The 19215-nt window shown below is 52.6% G+C and overlaps 1 protein-coding gene across 1 annotated transcript; it reads left to right on the forward strand.

Moving 5' to 3' along the window:
- Nucleotides 1-558: 558 nt before the first annotated feature.
- Nucleotides 559-19155, forward strand: PPP1R16A (protein phosphatase 1, regulatory subunit 16A). The gene is made up of 11 exons (XM_012648127.1): nt 559-668; nt 13674-14664; nt 15911-15981; nt 16058-16203; nt 17247-17350; nt 17422-17546; nt 17629-17754; nt 17839-17914; nt 17998-18127; nt 18315-18480; nt 18717-19155. Exons 2-11 carry the CDS (start codon nt 14406-14408, stop codon nt 19089-19091), a joined length of 1578 nt encoding a protein of 525 aa, XP_012503581.1. The 5' UTR covers nt 559-668; nt 13674-14405; the 3' UTR covers nt 19092-19155.
- Nucleotides 19156-19215: the final 60 nt, after the last annotated feature.

The raw sequence follows: 19215 nt of genomic DNA on the forward strand, positions 1-19215 counted from the left end.
TCCCAGAACTCTAGTTGAGGGGTTTTTGTGTCTCACCAGGCTAATATCTATGACCTCTTAGCCCCATTCAGTCAGCAAAGACATGGTTCTCTCCCACAAGTCTTAAGGCACCCCCTCTCCACTGGTCCTTCCTTACTTCCAGGATAAAGTCCGGTTCCTTGGTCTGGCGTCCTCGCTACTCATCTCTGACCACACTCTCCCCGGTTCCCCAAACCATCACCTGAGCTGCTGCCCGTTCGGCCCGTGCGCTAGTCCCAGGTCCTTCTGCCTTTGTACGTGCTGTTCCCTCCGCCCACCCATGATGTCTGTTCTGTCCAGCATGAACAGATGGCTACTTGCCCTTCCCGTCCCACCCAGGTCCCGAGGAAGTCCCTGCCACGGAGGGGATCACACGGCAGGGCCGCTAACCCTCCACCAGTAGTCCTCGGTAGGCCCCGCCCTCTGCGAGCGCTCCTCAGGCCCCGCCCCCGGCAGCTCGGCCCCCTCACCCCGGCCTCCCACAAGGCACTGCGGCTTCCGGCCCCGGGCTGCGCGGGTCGGAAGTGTAGCGTTGCCATGGCGAGGGCCAGGTACGGGGCCCGCCCCGCGGCGCCTGGAGCAGTGCGGGTTGACTGCCCGGCTGAGTGGAGCAGACCCACTGTGCGGTTGTGGCCTGCGCGAGGCAGAAGGTGAGGTGCGGGCTTCCGAGACGCGCGGCGGGAGCGGAGCGAGGGAGAGGGGCCGGGCCGGGGGTAGGGGGCCGGCCCAGGAAGGAAGGGAGCCGGTGCCGACCTGAGAGAGTAGGCCAGGCCCAAGAAGGAGGAGTTGAGATGAGAGAGAGAAAGGGAGAACGAATAGGCCAGGGGAGGGTGAGGAGGCCGGCTGAGGGAGGAGAAAGCCGGGGCCCGGGTGAGGGAGTGCTCGGAGACGGATCTGGCCAGCTTAGGGAGCGGCCCAGGGCAGCAGTCTCACCAGGCCCCACTTGGGCGTGGGTGGCCAAGGCCCAGGGCAGCAAGTGCTAAGGGTCAGGAAAGACTTCTATATGTGACAGCCTGTGAAGGCCACCAGTAGGGCATTTCGCATGTGAAGTTGTGTGAATTCTTGCAGCCTGTTGATTAGGTAGATAGCACTAGAATTATCTTCATTTGCAGCTCAGGAAATAAAGGCCACAGAAAGTGACTTGCCTAGGCTTTGAGTAGGCTTTGGTGTTAAAACTGGAGCTTCTCTGGGGCAAGTTCCTTAAACTTTCAGGGATTCAAATGACCTCACATGTAGGATGTTCCTGGACTACCTCATGAATTGGAGTCAGGGTAAGCAGTACTAACTTACCTGTGCTGGGCCCTGGCCTGGGAGGGAGTATCCAGGACTGCTTTGGGCCCCAGGCTGTACCAGAGCAGAGGCTTAGGGCACGGTGGGATTAATTTCCATGGGTGCAGAGAGGGGAGGTGTGTCTGCAATCTTTCCAGGCTTAGAGGAGCCAGAGCAAAGGTAGCCCTCCCCAAAGCTCTGTGCCTTCCTTTTTTTCCTGGATCCGTACTTGAGGGTAGAAGTGCAGCTGGGGATATCACACCTCCCTTCTCAAACCATGTCTAGTCCAGCTTTAAACCCTCCTGGGCATCTTTGCTCACTAGTTGCTTTCTGGCAGGATTGGGGTTTCCCTGGGAACAATGTCTTGCTTGCAGTGCCCTGGGTCTCCTGAAGGGGCCTCTGGCTGTGCCACCTAGTTCACTTCAGGTACCCAGAGCTGCCACTGGCTAAGGGGGGCTCCAACATGGGGCTGAGTTGCCTGAGGGGCTGGTGGCTGCCTGGTGGATCTTGCACAGACATTGGCTCCATGATGGTAACTATGGTGGATGTTCAGAGCTCTGAGGGGCCAGCTGACTGCCCTTGCCTCTGCCCCAAGTCCCCCAGTCTTTTTCAGAGCTGGGATGGGGGAGGCTTTGGTGGGTCCTTCCTTCTGCTAATGCCTGGCTGGATTTCCTCGCTATTGGCTGTCTCTTGATTGGCCTGTATTGGCCTCATCCCTAACCTGCTTGGGACGTGCTTGAACTCTGCTTTCCCCAGAGAGTTTTCTGGGCTGGCAGGCACCTAGTAAGGGGACTTTCGTATCCTTGGACTCTAGTTTGGGGTATATGTCCTAGGGATTCTTGAGTCTCTGGTCTGTATCAATAGCCAGTTGATACAGTTCTCCACTGCATGCAGCTTAGGAACCTCAGTCTCAGGTGAGCCCACAGACCATAGCAGCCCCCAGCCCCACACCTGCTCTGCCCCAGGTGCACCGCTAGCACCTGGGCCACATCTACCTGTTGGCCAAAATGAGATATCTGGGCGGCAGCTCCAGGCTTTTCCCTCATGTCTAGGTTCTCATGAACCTTTCTCCAGTATGTCCTTGACACATCTGTACACACACCTAAGTGAAGGCCTTTCCATCAAACTAGCTCAGCCATGAGCTCAGAGTCTCCTATGTCACATTCTATCCATACTCCCAATGCCATACATTCAATAGCTATTTACCTGTTCCTTTCATTCATCCAGTTATTGAGTGCTTCCGGTGAGTCAGGCACTGGACTAAGTACTGAGGATATAACAGGGAAACAGTAAGTGACATGTCAAGAATTAGAACAAGGGCCTGGTGTGCTATCTCACACCTATAATCCTAGGACTTTGGGAGGCTGAGGTGGAAGGATCACTTGAGGCCAGGAGTTTGAGACCAGCCTGGGCAGTATCGAGACCTCAACTCTACAAAAAAACAAAAAAAATTAACCAGGCTTGGCGATATGTGCCTGTAGTCCCAGCCACTTGGGAGGCTGAGGCAGGAGGATTTTTGAGCCCAGGAGTTTGAGGTTGCTGTGAGCTATGATGACACCACTGCATTCCAGTCTGGGTGACCCTGTCTCAAAAAGAAAAAAAAATTAAAACAGCAGGGTGATGAGATGAGAGAGTGACAAGGTAAACACAGAGGACCTCTGAGGAGGTCACATTTAAGATGTGATCCGAGTTACAAGAAGGAGCAAGCCCTATCCTAGATCTGGTGAGCTGGTGGAACAACTTTACAGACAAAAGGAACAGTAAATGCAAGGTAGAGGTGATGATGGAGATGATAGTACCAAATAAATGTGATAGACTAGGGATTAGAAAACTTTTTCATTGAAGGGCTAGATAGTAAATATTTTAGATTTTCCTGTCCATGTGGTTTCTTTCAAAACTCTTCAACCCTGCCATTTTGTAAAAAGCAGCCACAGACAATATGTAAGTGAAGGAGCTGTGTTTCAACAAAACTTTTATTTGTGAACACTAAAATGTGTCAGAAAGTACTGTTCTTTTAATTTTTTCCCAATCATTTAAAAATGTAAAAGCCATTCTCAGGTTATGTGCCATATAAAAGCAGACTGCAGGCTGAAGTGTGCTAACCCCTATGCTAGACACCAAAAATGCTATGTGTATTACTCATTCAATCCTCACAAGAACCTTATGAAGAAGGTACTGTTAGCATTGCATTTACAGACGAGGAAACTAAGGCAAAGGAAGTCAAGAAACTTTACCAAGGCCCTGCAGCTCACTGCTGTTTCAATTTTAGAGTCTGGCTCTGGAGCCAAGCTCCCCATAGGACATGTTGGCCAGGCTCCTGAGGTCAGAAAACAGGTCAGTGTGGCTGTGCTGAGAGAGAACAGGGCAAGCAGGGCCAGGCCTTGCAGGGTGTAGAGGCTGGGGTAGAACTTTTGGATTGTGTACTTTTATTTTTTACATCAAACTCTATTGAGGTATAATTTACATATAGTAAAATGCACCTATTTTAAGTGTACAGTTTGGTACTTTATGATTAAAACCATAATCCAGAACATAGAACATTTCTGTCACCTGAAAAAGTTCCCTCATTCCCCTCTGTGGTCAGTTGGCCCCCCACCTAGCCCCAGACAACCATTGATCTGCTTTCTACTACTGTAGATTAAATATCCCTCTTTTAGAATTTCACATCAATGGAATCATATGTAATGAACACTTTTGTGTCTCACTTCTTTTGCCAGGCAATGTTTTGGAGATTCAGGTTGTTGTATGTATCAGTAATTCATTCCCTTTTATTTGCTAAGTAGTTTGGTATTCCTTTGTATATCTGTACCACCATTGTTTAAAACAGAAATTTATTTATTTATTTTTAGGGAAACAGTTTTGCTCTGTTGCTCAGGCTGGAATGCAGTGGCCAGATCATGGTTCACTGCAGCCTTGAACTCCTGGGCTCAAGGGATCCTCTCAAATAGCTGGAACTACAGGTGTGTGCCACCACACCTGACTAATTTTTCTTATTTTTGGTAGAGATGGGTCTTGCCATGTTGTCCAGGCTGGTCTCAAACTCTTGGCCTCAAGTGATCCTCCCACCTCAGCCTCCTAAAGTGCTAAGATTACAGGTATGAGCCATCACCCCCAGCATTTTTTTTATTGGGTGGGCAGCCCCCTGAACTAGAATAGGTTCCGAGAGACTCCCCATTTTTTCTATACGTATACCTGTTGGTGGACATTTCAGTTCTTTTCAGTTTTTGGCTATTATAAGTAGAACAGCTGTGAACATTTCGTGTATACAAGTCTTTGTATGAACATGTTTTTATTTCTCTTGGATTAATACCTAGAGATAGAAATGAGTTAAAGTATGTGTTTATAAGGAAGTGCCAAACTATTCCCCAAATAGTTGTATCATTTTATATTCCCGGTTCCACATCCTCTTTTTTTTTTTTTTTTTTTTTGAGACAGAATCTCACTGTGTTGCCCGGGGTAGAGTGCTGTGGCGTCATCCTAGCTCACAGCAACCTCAAACTCCTGGGCTCAAGCGATCCTCCTGCCTCAGCCTCCCGAGTAGCTGGGACTACAGGCATGCGCCACCATGCCCGGCTAATTTTTTCTATATATTTTTAGTTGTCCAATTAATTTCTTTCTAATTTTAGTAGAGACGGGGGTCTCCCTCTTGCTCAGGCTGGTTTTGAACTCCTGAGCTCAAACAATCCGCCCGCCTCGGCCTCCCAGAGAGCTAGGATTACAGGCGTGAGCCACCGCACCCGGCCTCCACATCCTCTTTAACTCGATATTATCCTTTTAAACTTTATCATTCTCATGAATATGTGTGTAATGGTAGCTCATTGTGCTTTTAATTTCCATTTTCCTAATTTTGAATGATGTTGAGCATCTTTTCATGAGCTTATTTTATTGGCTATGTTTGTGTATCTTCTTTTGTGAAGTGTCCAAATCTTTTGCCCTTAAAAAATGGGTCATTTGTTGTATCAGATTTTAAGTGTTCTTTGTATTTTCAAGATCCTTTTGTATTTTCAAGTCCTTTGCTTGATATATGTATTGCAAATATATTCTCCTAGTCTATGGATTGCCTTTTAATTTTCTTAACAGTGTCTTGATGAACAGTTCCTTCTAATTTTTAAGAAGTTCAGTTTATCAGGTTTTTTCTCTTTATGCTTTGTGCTTTCGTTTAAAGGGCAGGTAAGGGCCGGGTGCGGTGGCTCACGCCTGTAATCCTAGCACTCTGGGAGGCCGAGGCGGGTGGATTGTTTGAGCTCAGGAGTTCAAAACCAGCCTGAGGAAGAGCGAGACCCCGTCTCTACCAAAAATAGAAAGAAAGAAATTAATTGGACAGCTAAAAATATATAGAAAAAAATTAGCCGGGCTTGGTGGCGCATGCCTGTAGTCCCAGCTACTTGGGAGGCTGAGGCAGAAGGATTGCTTGAGCCCAGGAGTTTGAGGTTGCTGTGAGCTAGGCTGACGCCACAGCACTCTAGCCTTTTTTCCTGAGACTCTATCTCAGAAAAAAAAAAAAAAGGGCAGGTAAGGGTCAAGGTTCATTGTTTTCCATGTGGTTATCCAGTTGTTCCATCATCATTTTTTGAACATTGTCCTCTCCCCATTGTATTACCTTACCTTTCTCCATTGTAGTTTTGTTGAAAATCAATCGACAGTGTATGTGTGGATCTATTTCTAGGTTCTTTATTCATTGATTTAATGATAATATCCCACAAATTTGATTATCGTAGCTTTAGGATAAGTCTTGAGATTAAGTAGTGTAAATTCTCCAACTTGGCTTCTTTTTTTCCAAATCGTTCTGACTCTTCAAGGAATTATGCAGTTCTGTATAAATTTTAGAATTAGCTTGTCAATTTCTACAAAAAGTCTTCCTGGGACTTTGATTGGAATTGTGTTGAAGCTATAGATATATTGGAGAGATATATTCGTTGATATTTTAACAATATACAGCATCGCATATTTCTTCACTTATTTAGGTCTCCATATTATAAATATCTATTGCTGTGTAATAAATTATCTCAGAATGTAGGGGCTTAAAGCAATAAATATTTATTATCTCACAGTTGCTATGGGTCAGGAATTCAGAAACTGTTCAGCTGGGTGGTTCTGGCTCCAGGTCTCATGTGGTTGCAGTTAGGAGAATCCACAGACTTCTGAGGTCTTGACACTGGCTGGAGGATCCTTCACAAGATGGCTCCCTCACAGGGCTGTTGGCAGGAGGCCCCTGTTTCTCATACGCAGGCCTCTCCATGGGCTGCTTGAGTGTTTTACATCATGGCAGCTGATTTTCTTTAGGGGGAGCAATCAAAGAGAGCAAGCAAGAAACCTTTTATGACTTACTCATCTCTGAAGGTATACACCATCATCTCTGCTTTTTTTTTCCTTCTTATTGTTTAGAAGTGAATAACTAGGTCCCACCCATACCTGAGGGGAAGGGGATTAGATGCCACTTTTTTTTTTTTTGAGACAGAGTCTCACTCTGTCACCCAGGCTAGAGTGCAGGTCTAGAGTGTAGTGGCGTCATTATAGCTCACTGCAACCTCAAACTCCTGGGCTTAAGTGATGCTCCTGCCTCAGCCACCATGCCCAGCTAATTTTTAAAATTTTTCTGTAGAGACAGGGTCTTGCTATGTTGCCCAGGCTGGTCTTGGACTTATGGTCTCAAATGATCCTCTTGCCTCAGCCTCCCAAACTGCTGGGATTACAGGCTTGAGCTACTGTGCTCGGTTTCAATTTGGTAATATTTTAAAAGGATTTTTGCAACAATTTATGAGGAAATTGGTCTGTAGTTTTCTTCACTTGTCATGTCTGTCTGGTTTTGGGATCAGGGTAATGCCATCTTCATAAAATGAGTTGGGATGTGTTTCTTGCTCTTCTATTTTCAGAAAAGTCTTTTGTAGTCTTGGTATTATTTCTTCCTTAAATATTTGATATAGGTTAGCAATGAAGCCCTCTGGAATTTTCTTTGTGGGAAAGTTTTTAATTATAAATTTAATTTCTTTAATAGACATAGAAATATTCAAGTTTTCTATTTCTTAGCGAACCCATTTTGATAATTTATTTCATTCAGGGAATTTGTCCATTTGTTTAAGATAAACAAATTGTTCATTTATCTAAGTGGCAATTTTTTTTTTTTCTATAAAGGGCCAAAGTGTAACTATTTTAGGCATTTCAGGCTTTATGGTCTCTGTTGCAACTACTCAACTCTGATGTAGCACAAAACAGCCATGTAGACAATACATAAACAAATGAGCATTGCTGTGTTCTAGTAATACAACATTTACAAAATCAGATAATAGGCCAGGTATGGCCTACTGGTTAGTTTATTAACTCCCAATCTAAATTGTTGAGCTTATCATCCTAAATTTTTCAAAATATTCTCATTTTTGTCCTTTTAATGCTTTGTAGGCTGGGTGTGGTAGTGCACACCTGTAGTCCCAGTGACTTCAAGGCTGAGCTAGGAGGATCACTGAGCCCAGGAATTTGAGGCTGCAGTGAGCTATGATTGTGCCATTGCACTCTGGCCTTGGAGACAGAGCAAGACCCCTTCTCTTTAAAAAAATAAAAAAAATGCTTTGGGCTGGGCGTGGTGGCTGACAGCTATAATCCTAGCACTCTGGGAGGCCGAGGTGGGAGGATTGTTTGAGGTCAGGAGTTTGAGACCAGCCTGAGCAAGAGCGAGACCCCATCTCTACTAAAAATAGAAAGAAATTAGCCAAACAACGAAAAATAGAAAAAATTAGCCGGGCATGGTGGTGCAGGCCTGTAGTCCCAGCTACTCGGGAGGCTGAGGCAGGAGGATCGCTTGAGCCCAGGAGTTTGAGGCTGCTGTGAGCTAGGCTGACACCATGGCACTCTAGCCCAGGCAACAGAGCAAAACTCTGTCTCAAAAAAAAAAAAAAAAAGCTAAAAAAAATGCTTTGTAGGATCTGTAGTAATGTCGCCTTTTCAAGCTTCTCCAAGCACAGCTGCATTTTAGAAAATGAAAAAAAGAAACAGAAAGGTGCTCCAGTTCATTAACGGTCAGGGAAATGCACATTAAAACCCCAGCTCATACTGTACATGTCCATCGGAACAGATAGAATGAAAAAGACCACAGGGACCATGTGCTGGGGAGGGTGCAAACACCTGGGAGCACCTCATCCTACCACAGGGTGTCCCTTCGGAAGTGAGCAACCTGCTGTGCTCTTTTCTGTGGCCAGGCCCAGCTCTTGGCCTCAGGGGACTTGATGTGGATTAGCCCAGGTCCCCGTCCGCCAATGTCCTAGGAATGCCCTTTGTAGCATGTCTCTTGGACGTGCAGAATCATGTTGCATTTCTGTTGGAGGCAGTGCCTGGGGTGGATGGCTGGTTGGGATGTCTAACGGCTGCTATCCCTTGGACATCCTGTGGGGACCCAGCCCAGCCACAAGGCCTTTAGCAGAGCAAAAGCTTTTAATTTTGGTGAGGTCCAGTTTATCAGTTTTTTATTTTATGGAATGTGCTTTTGGTATTAACTTTTTGTAGAAGTTTTATTGCTTCACCTTTTACATTTAGATGTGCAGTTCGTGCAGGGTAGAGGCAGACTTTTTTTACATATGTATATCCTATTGACCAACACCATTTATTTGAAAAGGTTTTTCCTGCTGCTCTGCATTGTCAAAATAAATTGAGAGTCTACACGTGTGTGGGTTTATTTTCAGACTCTATTTTGTTCTGTTGGTTTATTTCTCTATCCCTAAGCAAATACTTCAGGGTCTTATTTACCAAACTATATAATAAATCTTGATATCTAATACTGTAAGTACTTCAGATTTGTTCTTTTTCAGGATTGGCCCTACTGTTCTTGGCCTTCTGCATTTATTTCTATGTAAAATGGAGAATTAGCTTGTGAGTTTTACATGATTTTGATTGGGACTGCACTAAATCTTAGATGAATCTGGGGAGAAATGACATCTTTACAGTTCTGAGTCTTTCAGCCTAGAGGCATGGTGTCTCCCTCCATTTGTTTAAGTCTATTCTCATATCTTTTCATAATGTTTTGTGGTTTTCTGTGTACATCTTTTGTTAGATTTATTCCTAGGCATTGATGCTTTTGGATACTATTCTATTATTCTATTATAAATAGGAGATGGACATCTGCTTCTGAATAGCTTTGGTCTTCTCAGGTTACATGTTTCTGTCTGGAAGATTTCTGCAAGCTTTGGAGCTGTCCTGGGGAGTGGCTATACCTGGTCTTCAGCCAGGGGCTCTGCTGATGTGTTTGGAATAACTGGGGCTGTGATTTCTCACCCAAGCCCAATGGAGCTGGGGGGTGGCAGCTGAGAGTGTGGGGATGGGGTGAGGACCAGCCTTCGGGGAGCACTGGAGATGTGGGGGCAGGACTTGCAGGAGTGAGCTCGGCAAAGGGGCGATGGGCAGAGAAAATGGGCAGAGAGAATGATAGCAGAGAAGCGATGGCAGGGAACGGGGTGTAGAATTGAGCTGATGGGGTGGGGACAGTCACTGGTGGTGATGGATTGAGGGTATAGGACATTGTTTCGAAGAAGAGGTCAAGGCTGTTTGAAGGATCATCCAGGAGAATGTTGAGGCCACAGGAGTTCAGACAGCGATGGGTGCCGGATGGTGCCAGCAGCAAGGGCTAGTGCTGGGTGGTGACTGCGTCCCAGCTGGGACTCTTCAGGGCAGGGGCTGCAGACCTCAGCTAGAAGCAAGGGGAAGGTGCCTCCCCTCCAGGCCCCCAGACAGGGCTGGCAGGGAGGGAGCAGTGCAGAAAGAGCCAGGTTCCTTCAGCAGGGAGGATGCCATAGAGGGCTTCAGGATGAGGGTGTGGAGAACCTGGGTCAGAAGCCCCTCCTGTGTCCTGCTTCTCTGGTTACTACTCACCTCTGCCTCTCTCCCATCTCAGCCAAAGTTCTCAGGAGGGTTCCCCCTTGTAGGGGTGATACCTTCCACCTGTATCCTTCCCCACTGCTTGTTCCCCCTCAGGCGGCAGGGATCTCCAAATCTTTTCTTACAAAAGATAAAAAGGTTTGTTGTTCTTTAAAAAAGATCACATGTGCACATGGCAGGTGTGTCTATGGGCATGGATGAGTCAGGTCTGACTCAGGGTCACCATGTGTGCTGCCTAAGCCCATGGTCCAGAGGTGGGTCCTGCTTTTATTTTGTAGGTGTGAGTGATGAGGGAATTGAGGGTCCATCTTCTGTCTGGCATCTACAGTGGGATTTGTGTCCTTCCGTGAACTGTCAGTCCTTTGCCCACTTGGGTGTGGCTCCTTTGTGGATTGATCTGAGGATGACTTTGTCTCATTTATTGTAAATGTTTTTGCCCACTTGGTCATCTGTCCTATGATTTCATAGGTTTGGTTTTGATTTATTTTAACAATGTAGACATTTTTTTTCTTCTTCTTTTTTTATTTATAATGTCTAGATCATAACACATGCAAATGCAGAAATTTTGAAAATTTGTTTTGTTTTTTGAAGCAGGGTCTTGCTCTGTCACCCAGGCTGGAGTGCAGTGGCTCCATCCATAGCTCACAGCAACCTCAAACTCCTGGGCTCAAGCAATCCTCCTTCTGCCTCAGCCTCCTGAGTAGCTGGGACTACAGGTGTGCACCAGCACACCCAAGCTAACTTTTTTTTTATTTTTCTAGAGACAGGGTCTTGATGTGTTGCCCAGGCTGGTGTGGAACTCCTGCCTTGGCCTCCCAAAGTGCTGGGATTACAAGCGTGAGTCACCATGCCAGACCCATCTTGAAAATTTAGTGCAATCAGATTTATCAGTTTTTCTTTTCTGTTTCTGGAGTTTGTGTCAACTTTGGGAAGCTTTCTCCCTTGCTGGGATTCCTTCTTGTACTGTTGTGGTTTTATTTTTTCCTTAAGGTATATGTCTGTGATGTGTCCTGGTCTGTTCTGGTGCGAGGAGTGGGGTGGATTCCTGTCCTGTTGTTCCAGGCGGTCACTCACTGTCCAGCACCCCATACTGAGAGGTCTGCCCCCATTGGCCCTGCATGGAGCCCCACCCTGCTACTGTCCCAGCTTTCCTGCAAGATGCTCTAGGCTCCTGTCTGCGCCCCAGCTGGCCATGCCCTCCTGGACACTCTCCTGGGCTTCCTGGCCCTGATCTCTCCCTGGTGCTCTTCCTCCATTGTCACCACCCACTCCTCCAGTGCTGGGGTTCTCCACTGCCAGGGGTCAGTTGTGTGTGGAGCACATGTCGCCCAAGTCCCTGGCTGCCAGTGGCTGAACAGGGCTTGTACCTAGAGCCCCTGCATGCACCCTCAGTGTGTTCAGCGGCTCTACCAAGAGTCCATCCCTGCAGTTCCTGCCCCCCAGACGTCCCTTTGCTTGTACAGATAAACAAATCTGTGTATACATAGCACCTTTAACCAGGGTGGAGTCAGCCTCTGCACTGTGGTCAACATAGTGTAGCCACTGTCCGGTGACGGTTAGATCTACGTCATCTTGTTAACACATACGTGTGTATAGATGTTATTCCATAGACCGACTAGACATATTACTTTTCCCAAAATGATGGGCAAATAAGTTTCCCAGGTTTTGCTCTTACAGATATTGCTACAAATAAAACTCTTTTGGTTGCGAGTGACAGGAACCAACTCCAACAACCCTAAGCACAAGAGAGAGGTAAAGCCTCCCTCCAGGGAGGGCAGGCAGAGGGCGGGTGATGCTGGGCTGGCCCTCTTGCTGTCCAGTCACTGCCTACTACTTCCTGGCCTCCTCCCGCCCCTGCCCCTCCCTCTCTTCTTTCATGTCTCGAACAGCACACAGCCTCCACCTACCCCTCGTCCCTGTCTCAGGGTGAATAAAGCAGACACTTTCTGCCCCTTTGGGCTCTAGCCGCACCATGGATGCTGAGAGGTGGGCACGGAAGGCACAACAATGGAGTGGTTAACGGGGGCTCTCAATTTAGGTGTGCCTTGGTCTCCCCAGGTGAAAAATGGGATGCTGGCAGTGCCCACCTGTGGAGGGCAACAGCAGTGCGGGTGGTGCAGGGGCACTCAGGTCTGGGGCCTGGGCACTCAGGCAGGCATGAGTCTGTCCTCGTTGGAGGTGCTAGGAATCTGGGCCGGGGTCTGGGTGCTGGCCTTCCACCCTGAAGGCCAACTGCCCCGTGATGTGCAGACTGAGGGGACAGCAGGGTGGGGGGTGGGGGGACAGTGGCCCGTGTTCTTCTAGGACACTCCTCCCGCCTGGGTCCCACATTCCCACTCTCCTGGGCTTGGAGCTGAGGACTGGGATAAGTCAACTGGATTATCTCTGTTCGACATTGCAGGAAGGCTTGGGGGAGGGTTTATGGAGTTGGAGGAGCCACCCTGCCCAGCCCCCTCTTGGCCTGGGTGGGATATGGTGGCCATTGAGCTATTTGGTGGTGCTCTGCCAAGCCGGCCACCAAGCCCCTGTAGCTCAGCTGAGGGGTGCATCTTCCAGGCTCTGGCAGGCTGTTCCTACTCCTCTCATGGCTGGAAGGAGGGGCCCAGGCTTGCTAAGGTTCAGCTGAGCAGCCAAGATTCAGGTCGGCAGGAGGCGGCATTTCCTTCTGGAGCCCTCGGACCTGCTGTATTCCATTTGTTCTCTCAGGTTGTTTCTTCTATAGGATATGGGTGTCAGCATACCTTATCTTTTATAAAATGATGGGGGTAGTAGGTGACGTTCCCTTCCTGGAAGAAGGGGGCGTTCATTGAGACCTCTGCATGCAAGTCTGGCCAGAGAAAGGTTGGGTTAGTATCTACATGGCCATGAGGACTGGCTGAGTGGAAAATGGGACACCTAGTGGGCATCCTCTGGGCAGAGCATGGCCAGTGCCTTCTGAGGAGTGGCCTGTGACCAGTCCAGGGGCCACACTTAGTGTGTTGGGCAGGGCTGCGCCCCAGCTGAAACTGTGTCTTTCTGTCCCAACAGACCCCAAGCCAGGTGGGCTCCTTGAGCCTCTGTTCACACAACCTTGGCTTTTCTTGCAGCCCAGCATGGCTGAAGCATTGACTGGCCTGGGCCAGGGAACCCAGCAAGGAAGAGGTCTAGGTCCCGGGCAGTGAGAACTGAGTGTTGGTCAGGAGAGCAGACACCCATGTAGGGCCCTCAGAGCAGTGCCTTGCCCTGGTGGGGCAGCAGGGAAGGCCCTGCTGTGTGTGGGCTGTTCTGGCTTTCAGCAGCCCTTTCTGAAAAAGAGGTGTGGGAAGAGCCTGGGATAGCCCTCCCCTGCCCTTCCCGAGTGTGTAGGGCAGAGAAACTTCTCTCAGGACTGCTGCTGGCAGTGCTCTCTTTGGGCAGGGGGGCTCACACAGGTGGACCCCGAGATGGCAGGGAGCCTGGTCTCACCTGAGGCCAGGGGCTCAGGAGCACGGGGCTCCCTGGAGCCTGCTTTGGCACCTGCCTGGATGTGCGTCCTTGTTGCTCCTCAGGTGTGCGTGGTTCCGGAAGGGGAGGCTGTCCTGAAGACACTGTCAACAGGCCCACCTGTGCCCTCGTGCCCTGGCCGCCTAAAGAGTCCCTGGGCACTGGCCACTGGGACCCAAGGACTCTGACCACATGCCCTGCTCCAGCCTCTGAGGCTGCACCTCCTCATTAGCACTGATGCACTGACTGTGGGGACAGCTGGGAGGGTCCAGGTTGGGCCATGCCTGCTCCCAGGCCCCCCCAGGCTCCTGAGGCCTGGAAGGTGAACTGAGGGATTTCAGGGGCTCCTGGCTGATTGGATCTGCCTGCCCTCCCTTCCCCCTCAGCAAGGTGCCAGGAAGCTGGAACTTTGTTATCTGGGTAATTAGCTTCAGACCCTGGACTGAGGCCAGCCAGGTCCTGCACACTGTGCACCCTGACCCCAAGAGGGAGGCAAAGCTGCCCACACAGAGGCCCTGCCTGTTTAGCAGCTCTAGGCCAGGCCTGCCTAGGGAGCGGGCTGTGGGTACCTTGCCACGTTGCCCTCACTGCCTGTGGTTCGTGCCCCATAGGGTGGCCTGGGCACCGTGTGGGTCCTCCTGACCCAACTGTGCCAGGACAAAGGGCACTGAGCCCTGGGAAGGGGATGCACCCAAGGTTGCCAGTCCAGCCAGCTGCCCCACCCCTCAGGCCCGGCCTGGCACCCGAGCCCCCCGCTCTGGTGCCCCGAGCAGCCCTGCAGGCTGGTAGCATCCACCATGGCCGAACACCTGGAGCTACTGGCAGAGATGCCCCTGGTGTGCAGGATGAACACGCAGGAGCGGCTGAAGCATGCCCAGAAGCGGCGTGCCCAGCAGGTGAAGATGTGGGCCCAGGCCGAGAAGGAGGCCCAGGGTAAGAAGGTCCATGGGGAGCGGCCGCGTAAGGAGGCAGCCGGCCGAGGGCCCCAGAAGCAGGTTCTCTTTCCACCCAGCATTGCCTTGCTGGAGGCTGCTTCCCGCAATGACCTGGAGGAAGGTGAGTGCGGTTGAGCTCTCTGCACAGTGGATGGCCCTCACCATGGCCATCTGGGCGCTGTCTCATGTCAGGGTTCAGGGCTGGGCCTGTCTGCAGCTCTTGGGCTCTAGACCCCAGATCTGGCCAGGCCACCTCAGCCTGGGCAGTCCTGGGTCCCCCCATCAGGCAAGCCCTAAGCGGTAGGCAACCCTGAGTCCAGCCCGTGCTGGGACAGCTGTCCTTCAGATGGGGGCTTTGTGCAGAGGGGTCCTGATGTGAGGTGAGCTGAGCTGCCAGTGGTGGGCCATGGGGCAGGCCCACAGGAACCTGCATAAGCACCTAGTGCCTGGCCCAGCTGGATCTGGGGTGGCTGACAGCCTACACTGCCTCTTGCCAGGGTGCTGGGATGCTCAGGAGAATCCTGGTCTCCACCTCCATAGAGTAGGATGGTACCGCCAGAAGGCAGTGCCGGCCAGGCCTGGGGTAGACCCAGAGCCCACATTGGCCAGAGCTCAGTGACAGGCCTGGGCTCTCAGTAGGCTCCTATTCCTCCCTGTGCCCCATGCTTGTAGCCCCAGCTGTGTGCGAGTTCCATTTCTGGTGTCCTGGCATCTAGGGGGAAGAGGCCTGGAGGCAGGGGATGAGGAAGAGGGTGCTGTGGGTGTACCATAGGGAGCTGTGAGAAGGCAGGCGTGTCCTCCTGCTGTATGCGAGGCACAGCCAGCGAGGACTCTAGTGACCTTGGCAAGAGCTGGGGCCTGAGATGGGATCTCTGAGGTGCAGGGATGAGCTCTGCAGGGTGGAGGAGGGGGCCCCAGTGTTGGGTGCTAGAGGACCCAGCAGAGAGTGAACACAGGGCTAGGGGTGGGCAAGGCCCCCTGGTTACTGTGAATGGTGAGGCAGGTGGTGCTTCCAGGCTGCAGTAGCTTCAGGGCAGGCAGGGAGTTGGGATTGTTGGAAGGCTGCTGTCACACAGGACGGCCTGTTTGCGGGTCTGGGGTTGGAGCTCCAGGATGCAGGGCCTGCAGGCATTGGAGACAGAGGGCTTCAGGGGGTGTGGGCTGCTTGGGGTGGACAGATACTGCTGCTCCTGAGCCCTCCCCTGGCTCTGTGCCTCCCGCCATCTGTGCCACTGGCTTCTTCCCACTGGCTTCTTCTCTGTCCCTCCCCAGTTCCTGGGCCACGGCACAGTTGGCTCAGGGGCCTGACCAGGGACAGCACAGGCTACACAGGACCCCACCCCAACCTTGTCTTCCCTGTCTTGCAGTCCGCCAGTTCCTCGGGAGCGGGGTCAGCCCTGACCTGGCCAATGAGGACGGCCTAACGGCGCTGCACCAGGTCAGCCTGTACTGGGGGTGGGTGGGGCAGGGGGGCTTATTCCTGTCTCTGGCCGCTCAGGTCGTATGATTTGCAGTGTTGTATTGATGACTTCCGAGAGATGGTGCAGCAGCTCCTGGAGGCTGGAGCCAACGTCAATGCCTGTGACAGTGAGTGCTGGACGCCTCTGCATGCTGCAGCCACCTGTGGCCACCTGCATCTGGTAGAGCTGCTCATTTCCCGGTAGGGCCCACTGAGTGTCTTTGTCAGGGAGGGGCTTCCTCAGAGGGCAGCTCAGGTGGCTGCTCTTCGTGAAGTGTCTCTGGCCCTTGGTCTCCTGTGTTCTACCTTAACCATTGCTGACCCACCCTCCCTGTGTCCTGGTTTGAGAGCAGGGCCTGGGGCCCCAGGGGGACAGGCATGTGCTCAGGGCACCATGGTCTTTGGCCTGCCTGGCATGCATCCTCCTGCCAAGAGGGCAGGACCTCCAGCTCTGGCCTGAGGGCCTCCCCAGGGTCTGCACAGAGAAATGCCATTTTGGTCAGAGTGATGAGTGTTGAATGTAAGGAGGGAAGGGTAGTGTAGAAGCCAGGTGGGCCTGGGATGGTCGGTACCTGGGCATAGGTGGGGCCTTTACCTTTAACAAGGAAGGCCCCTGAACAGCTGCCTCTGAGCAGGGAGGGTGGTGGCTTCATCAGGAGCCTCCTCCCTTCCTTTCCTCCTCAACTCCACGCCCCTCCAGTAGGACAGAGGGTCGGTCGGTTCAGGCCATCCTTGGAGCAGTCTAGGTGAGGTCAGTGGCTGTGTGGGTGGATGGCAGTCCTGTTAGACATAGGTGCCACAGAGTTGGGTGGGGTGTGCTGGAACTACAGGGGGTGAACACAGGCAGGCCCCCAGAGCTCCCGCAGCCCTGCAGGGCTTTCGAGCAGAGCTTCTACCTGGGCCCGTTCCTCCCTACCACCTTCTGCCTCTGGGTCCCCTAGAGTCCAGCTGCCCTCAGCAGGTGGGCCTATTGTGCACGTTTATGGGGGCAGACAGTTGCCAGGAACTTGGAGCCCTGGTCAGTAGGACTGCAGGATGGCTTCTCTGGTTTAAACACAGGATCCAGGGCTGAGGGGCCTAGAGGCAAGCTCTCCCAGCAGTAGGTGGGGCCTGGGCCAAGTCCTCCATGCCTGCCCTGTACTTCCTGAGGGGCAGCCCTGGGCTCTGCAAAGGGAGGACATGCTGGGGACCTCTCTGAGGAGCCTGGTCCTGTGGCCAGTGCCCCCCATCCATCCTACCTGCAGTGGCGCCAATCTTCTGGCGGTCAACACTGATGGGAACATGCCCTATGACCTGTGTGAAGATGAGCAGACACTGGATTGCCTGGAGACCGCCATGGCCAACCGCGGTGAGTGTGGCTATGCCTGCTGGAGCGGGCTGGGCTCCCAGTATGCTCACTCTAAGCCTGCTGCCTCACAGGCATCACCCAGGACAGCATCGAGGGGGCCCGGGCTGTGCCAGAGCTGTGCATGCTGGAGGACATCCGGGGTCTGCTACGGGCTGGGGCAGACCTCGATGCCCCCCTGGACCACGGGGCCACACTGGTGAGAACTGGGCGGGGAGTTGGGGGGAGCCTCTACTGGAAGGGCACGGGGCTGGAATTCAGGCTGGACTGCTTGCCTGCAGCTGCACATTGCTGCTGCCAACGGGTTCAGCGAGGCTGCTGCCCTGCTGCTGGAGCACCAAGCCAGCCTGAGCGCCAAGGACCAGGATGGCTGGGAGCCACTACACGCAGCAGCCTACTGGGGCCAGGTGAGTGCAGGGTTGGGAGCAGGTGAGTAGGGGTGGGCTCCATGGCTTCAGAGCCTTCCGCAGCCCTGGCTTGCCGGCCCACAGGTGCACCTGGTGGAGCTGCTCGTGGCACATGGGGCCAACTTGAACGGAAAGTCCCTGATGGACGAGACGCCTCTTGGTGAGCTCAGGGGGTGCCCACTTCTACCTGGTGGAGGGGAGGCAGGGAGGGTGCCCCTGATGCCTGCACTCACTTCTCCCCAGATCTGTGTGGGGACGAGGAGGTGCGGGCCAAGTTGCTGGAGCTGAAGCACAAGCACGATGTGCTCTTACGCGCCCAGGGCCACCAGCACTCCCTGTTGCGCCGCCGCACCTCCAGCGCAGGCAGCAGAGGGTGAGCCGTCTGCCCAGCCCCCAGCCCCTGCCCTCCCGCAGGCCCTGCCTCCCCCACCCCCCACCCCGCACCCGGACAAAGCCCCTGCTGACATCAGCCGCCTGGTGGAGGTGCCAGTTGGAACTCTGAGCTCTGGGGCAGAGTCCGTGGGGCAGGCAGTGTCCTCCTCTTACTCTCCCCACTCCAGGAAGGTGGTGAGGCGGGTGAGCCTAACCCAGCGCACCAACCTGTACCGCAAGGAGCATGCCCAGGAGGCCATCGTGTGGCAACAGCCACCACCCCTTAGCCCAGAGCCTCCCGAGGATGACGAGGACGGCCAGACAGATGCTGAACTTGGGCCGCCGCCCATCGAGGTGTGTGCCCTGCCCCTGCTGGGCCCAAGTAAGGCTTCCAACCTTACTTGGGTGCCTCGGTTCTCCCTCTGCACTGGCCCCCTCTGGAGGCAGTGGGGTGGGTGCCCCACAGGTCAGCTGCTGCCTCCCACTCCCTGTTTTCTGTTCCTCCATGACCATACAGGCTGGAGGCTAAGGCTGGGGAAGATGTGAGGGGGTGCCTCCTGATGCCTCTGGGGCCTTCATTCTGTCCACAGGAGGACAGCCCTGAGGCGGCCAGGCCACACAATGGTCGAGTAGCGGGTCCCCCGGGCCGGCACCTGTACTCTAAGCGACTGGACCGGTGTGTCTCCTATCAGCTGAGCCCCCTGGAGAGCACTGCCCCCCACACCCTTGTCCGAGACAAGGCCCACCACACCCTGGCAGAGCTCAAGCGCCAGCGAGCTGCTGCCAAACTGCAGAGACCTGCCCCTGAGGGGCCTGAGGCCCCTGAGTCTGTTCTGCCTGCTGATACCGGGAGCCCTCAGCCTGATTGTGGCTTTGGGGCGGCAGTGGATCCACCCTTGCTCAAGCTCACAGCCCCATCAGAGGAGGCTCCGGTGGAGAAGAGGCCATGCTGCCTGCTCATGTGAGAGGCTGTCGGCCTCAGGGGGCATGGCCCCTGCCCTGCAGGCCTCCACCCCACAATGTGCCCTGACTTCTGCTGGCCAGGACGTCCTCTCTCAGGGATGGACCTGTGGCAGAAGACGTGCGTGG

Source organism: Propithecus coquereli, unplaced genomic scaffold (assembly GCF_000956105.1).
Source record: "Propithecus coquereli isolate 6110/MARCELLA unplaced genomic scaffold, Pcoq_1.0 Scaffold28, whole genome shotgun sequence".
Classification (NCBI taxonomy): domain Eukaryota; kingdom Metazoa; phylum Chordata; class Mammalia; order Primates; family Indriidae; genus Propithecus; species Propithecus coquereli.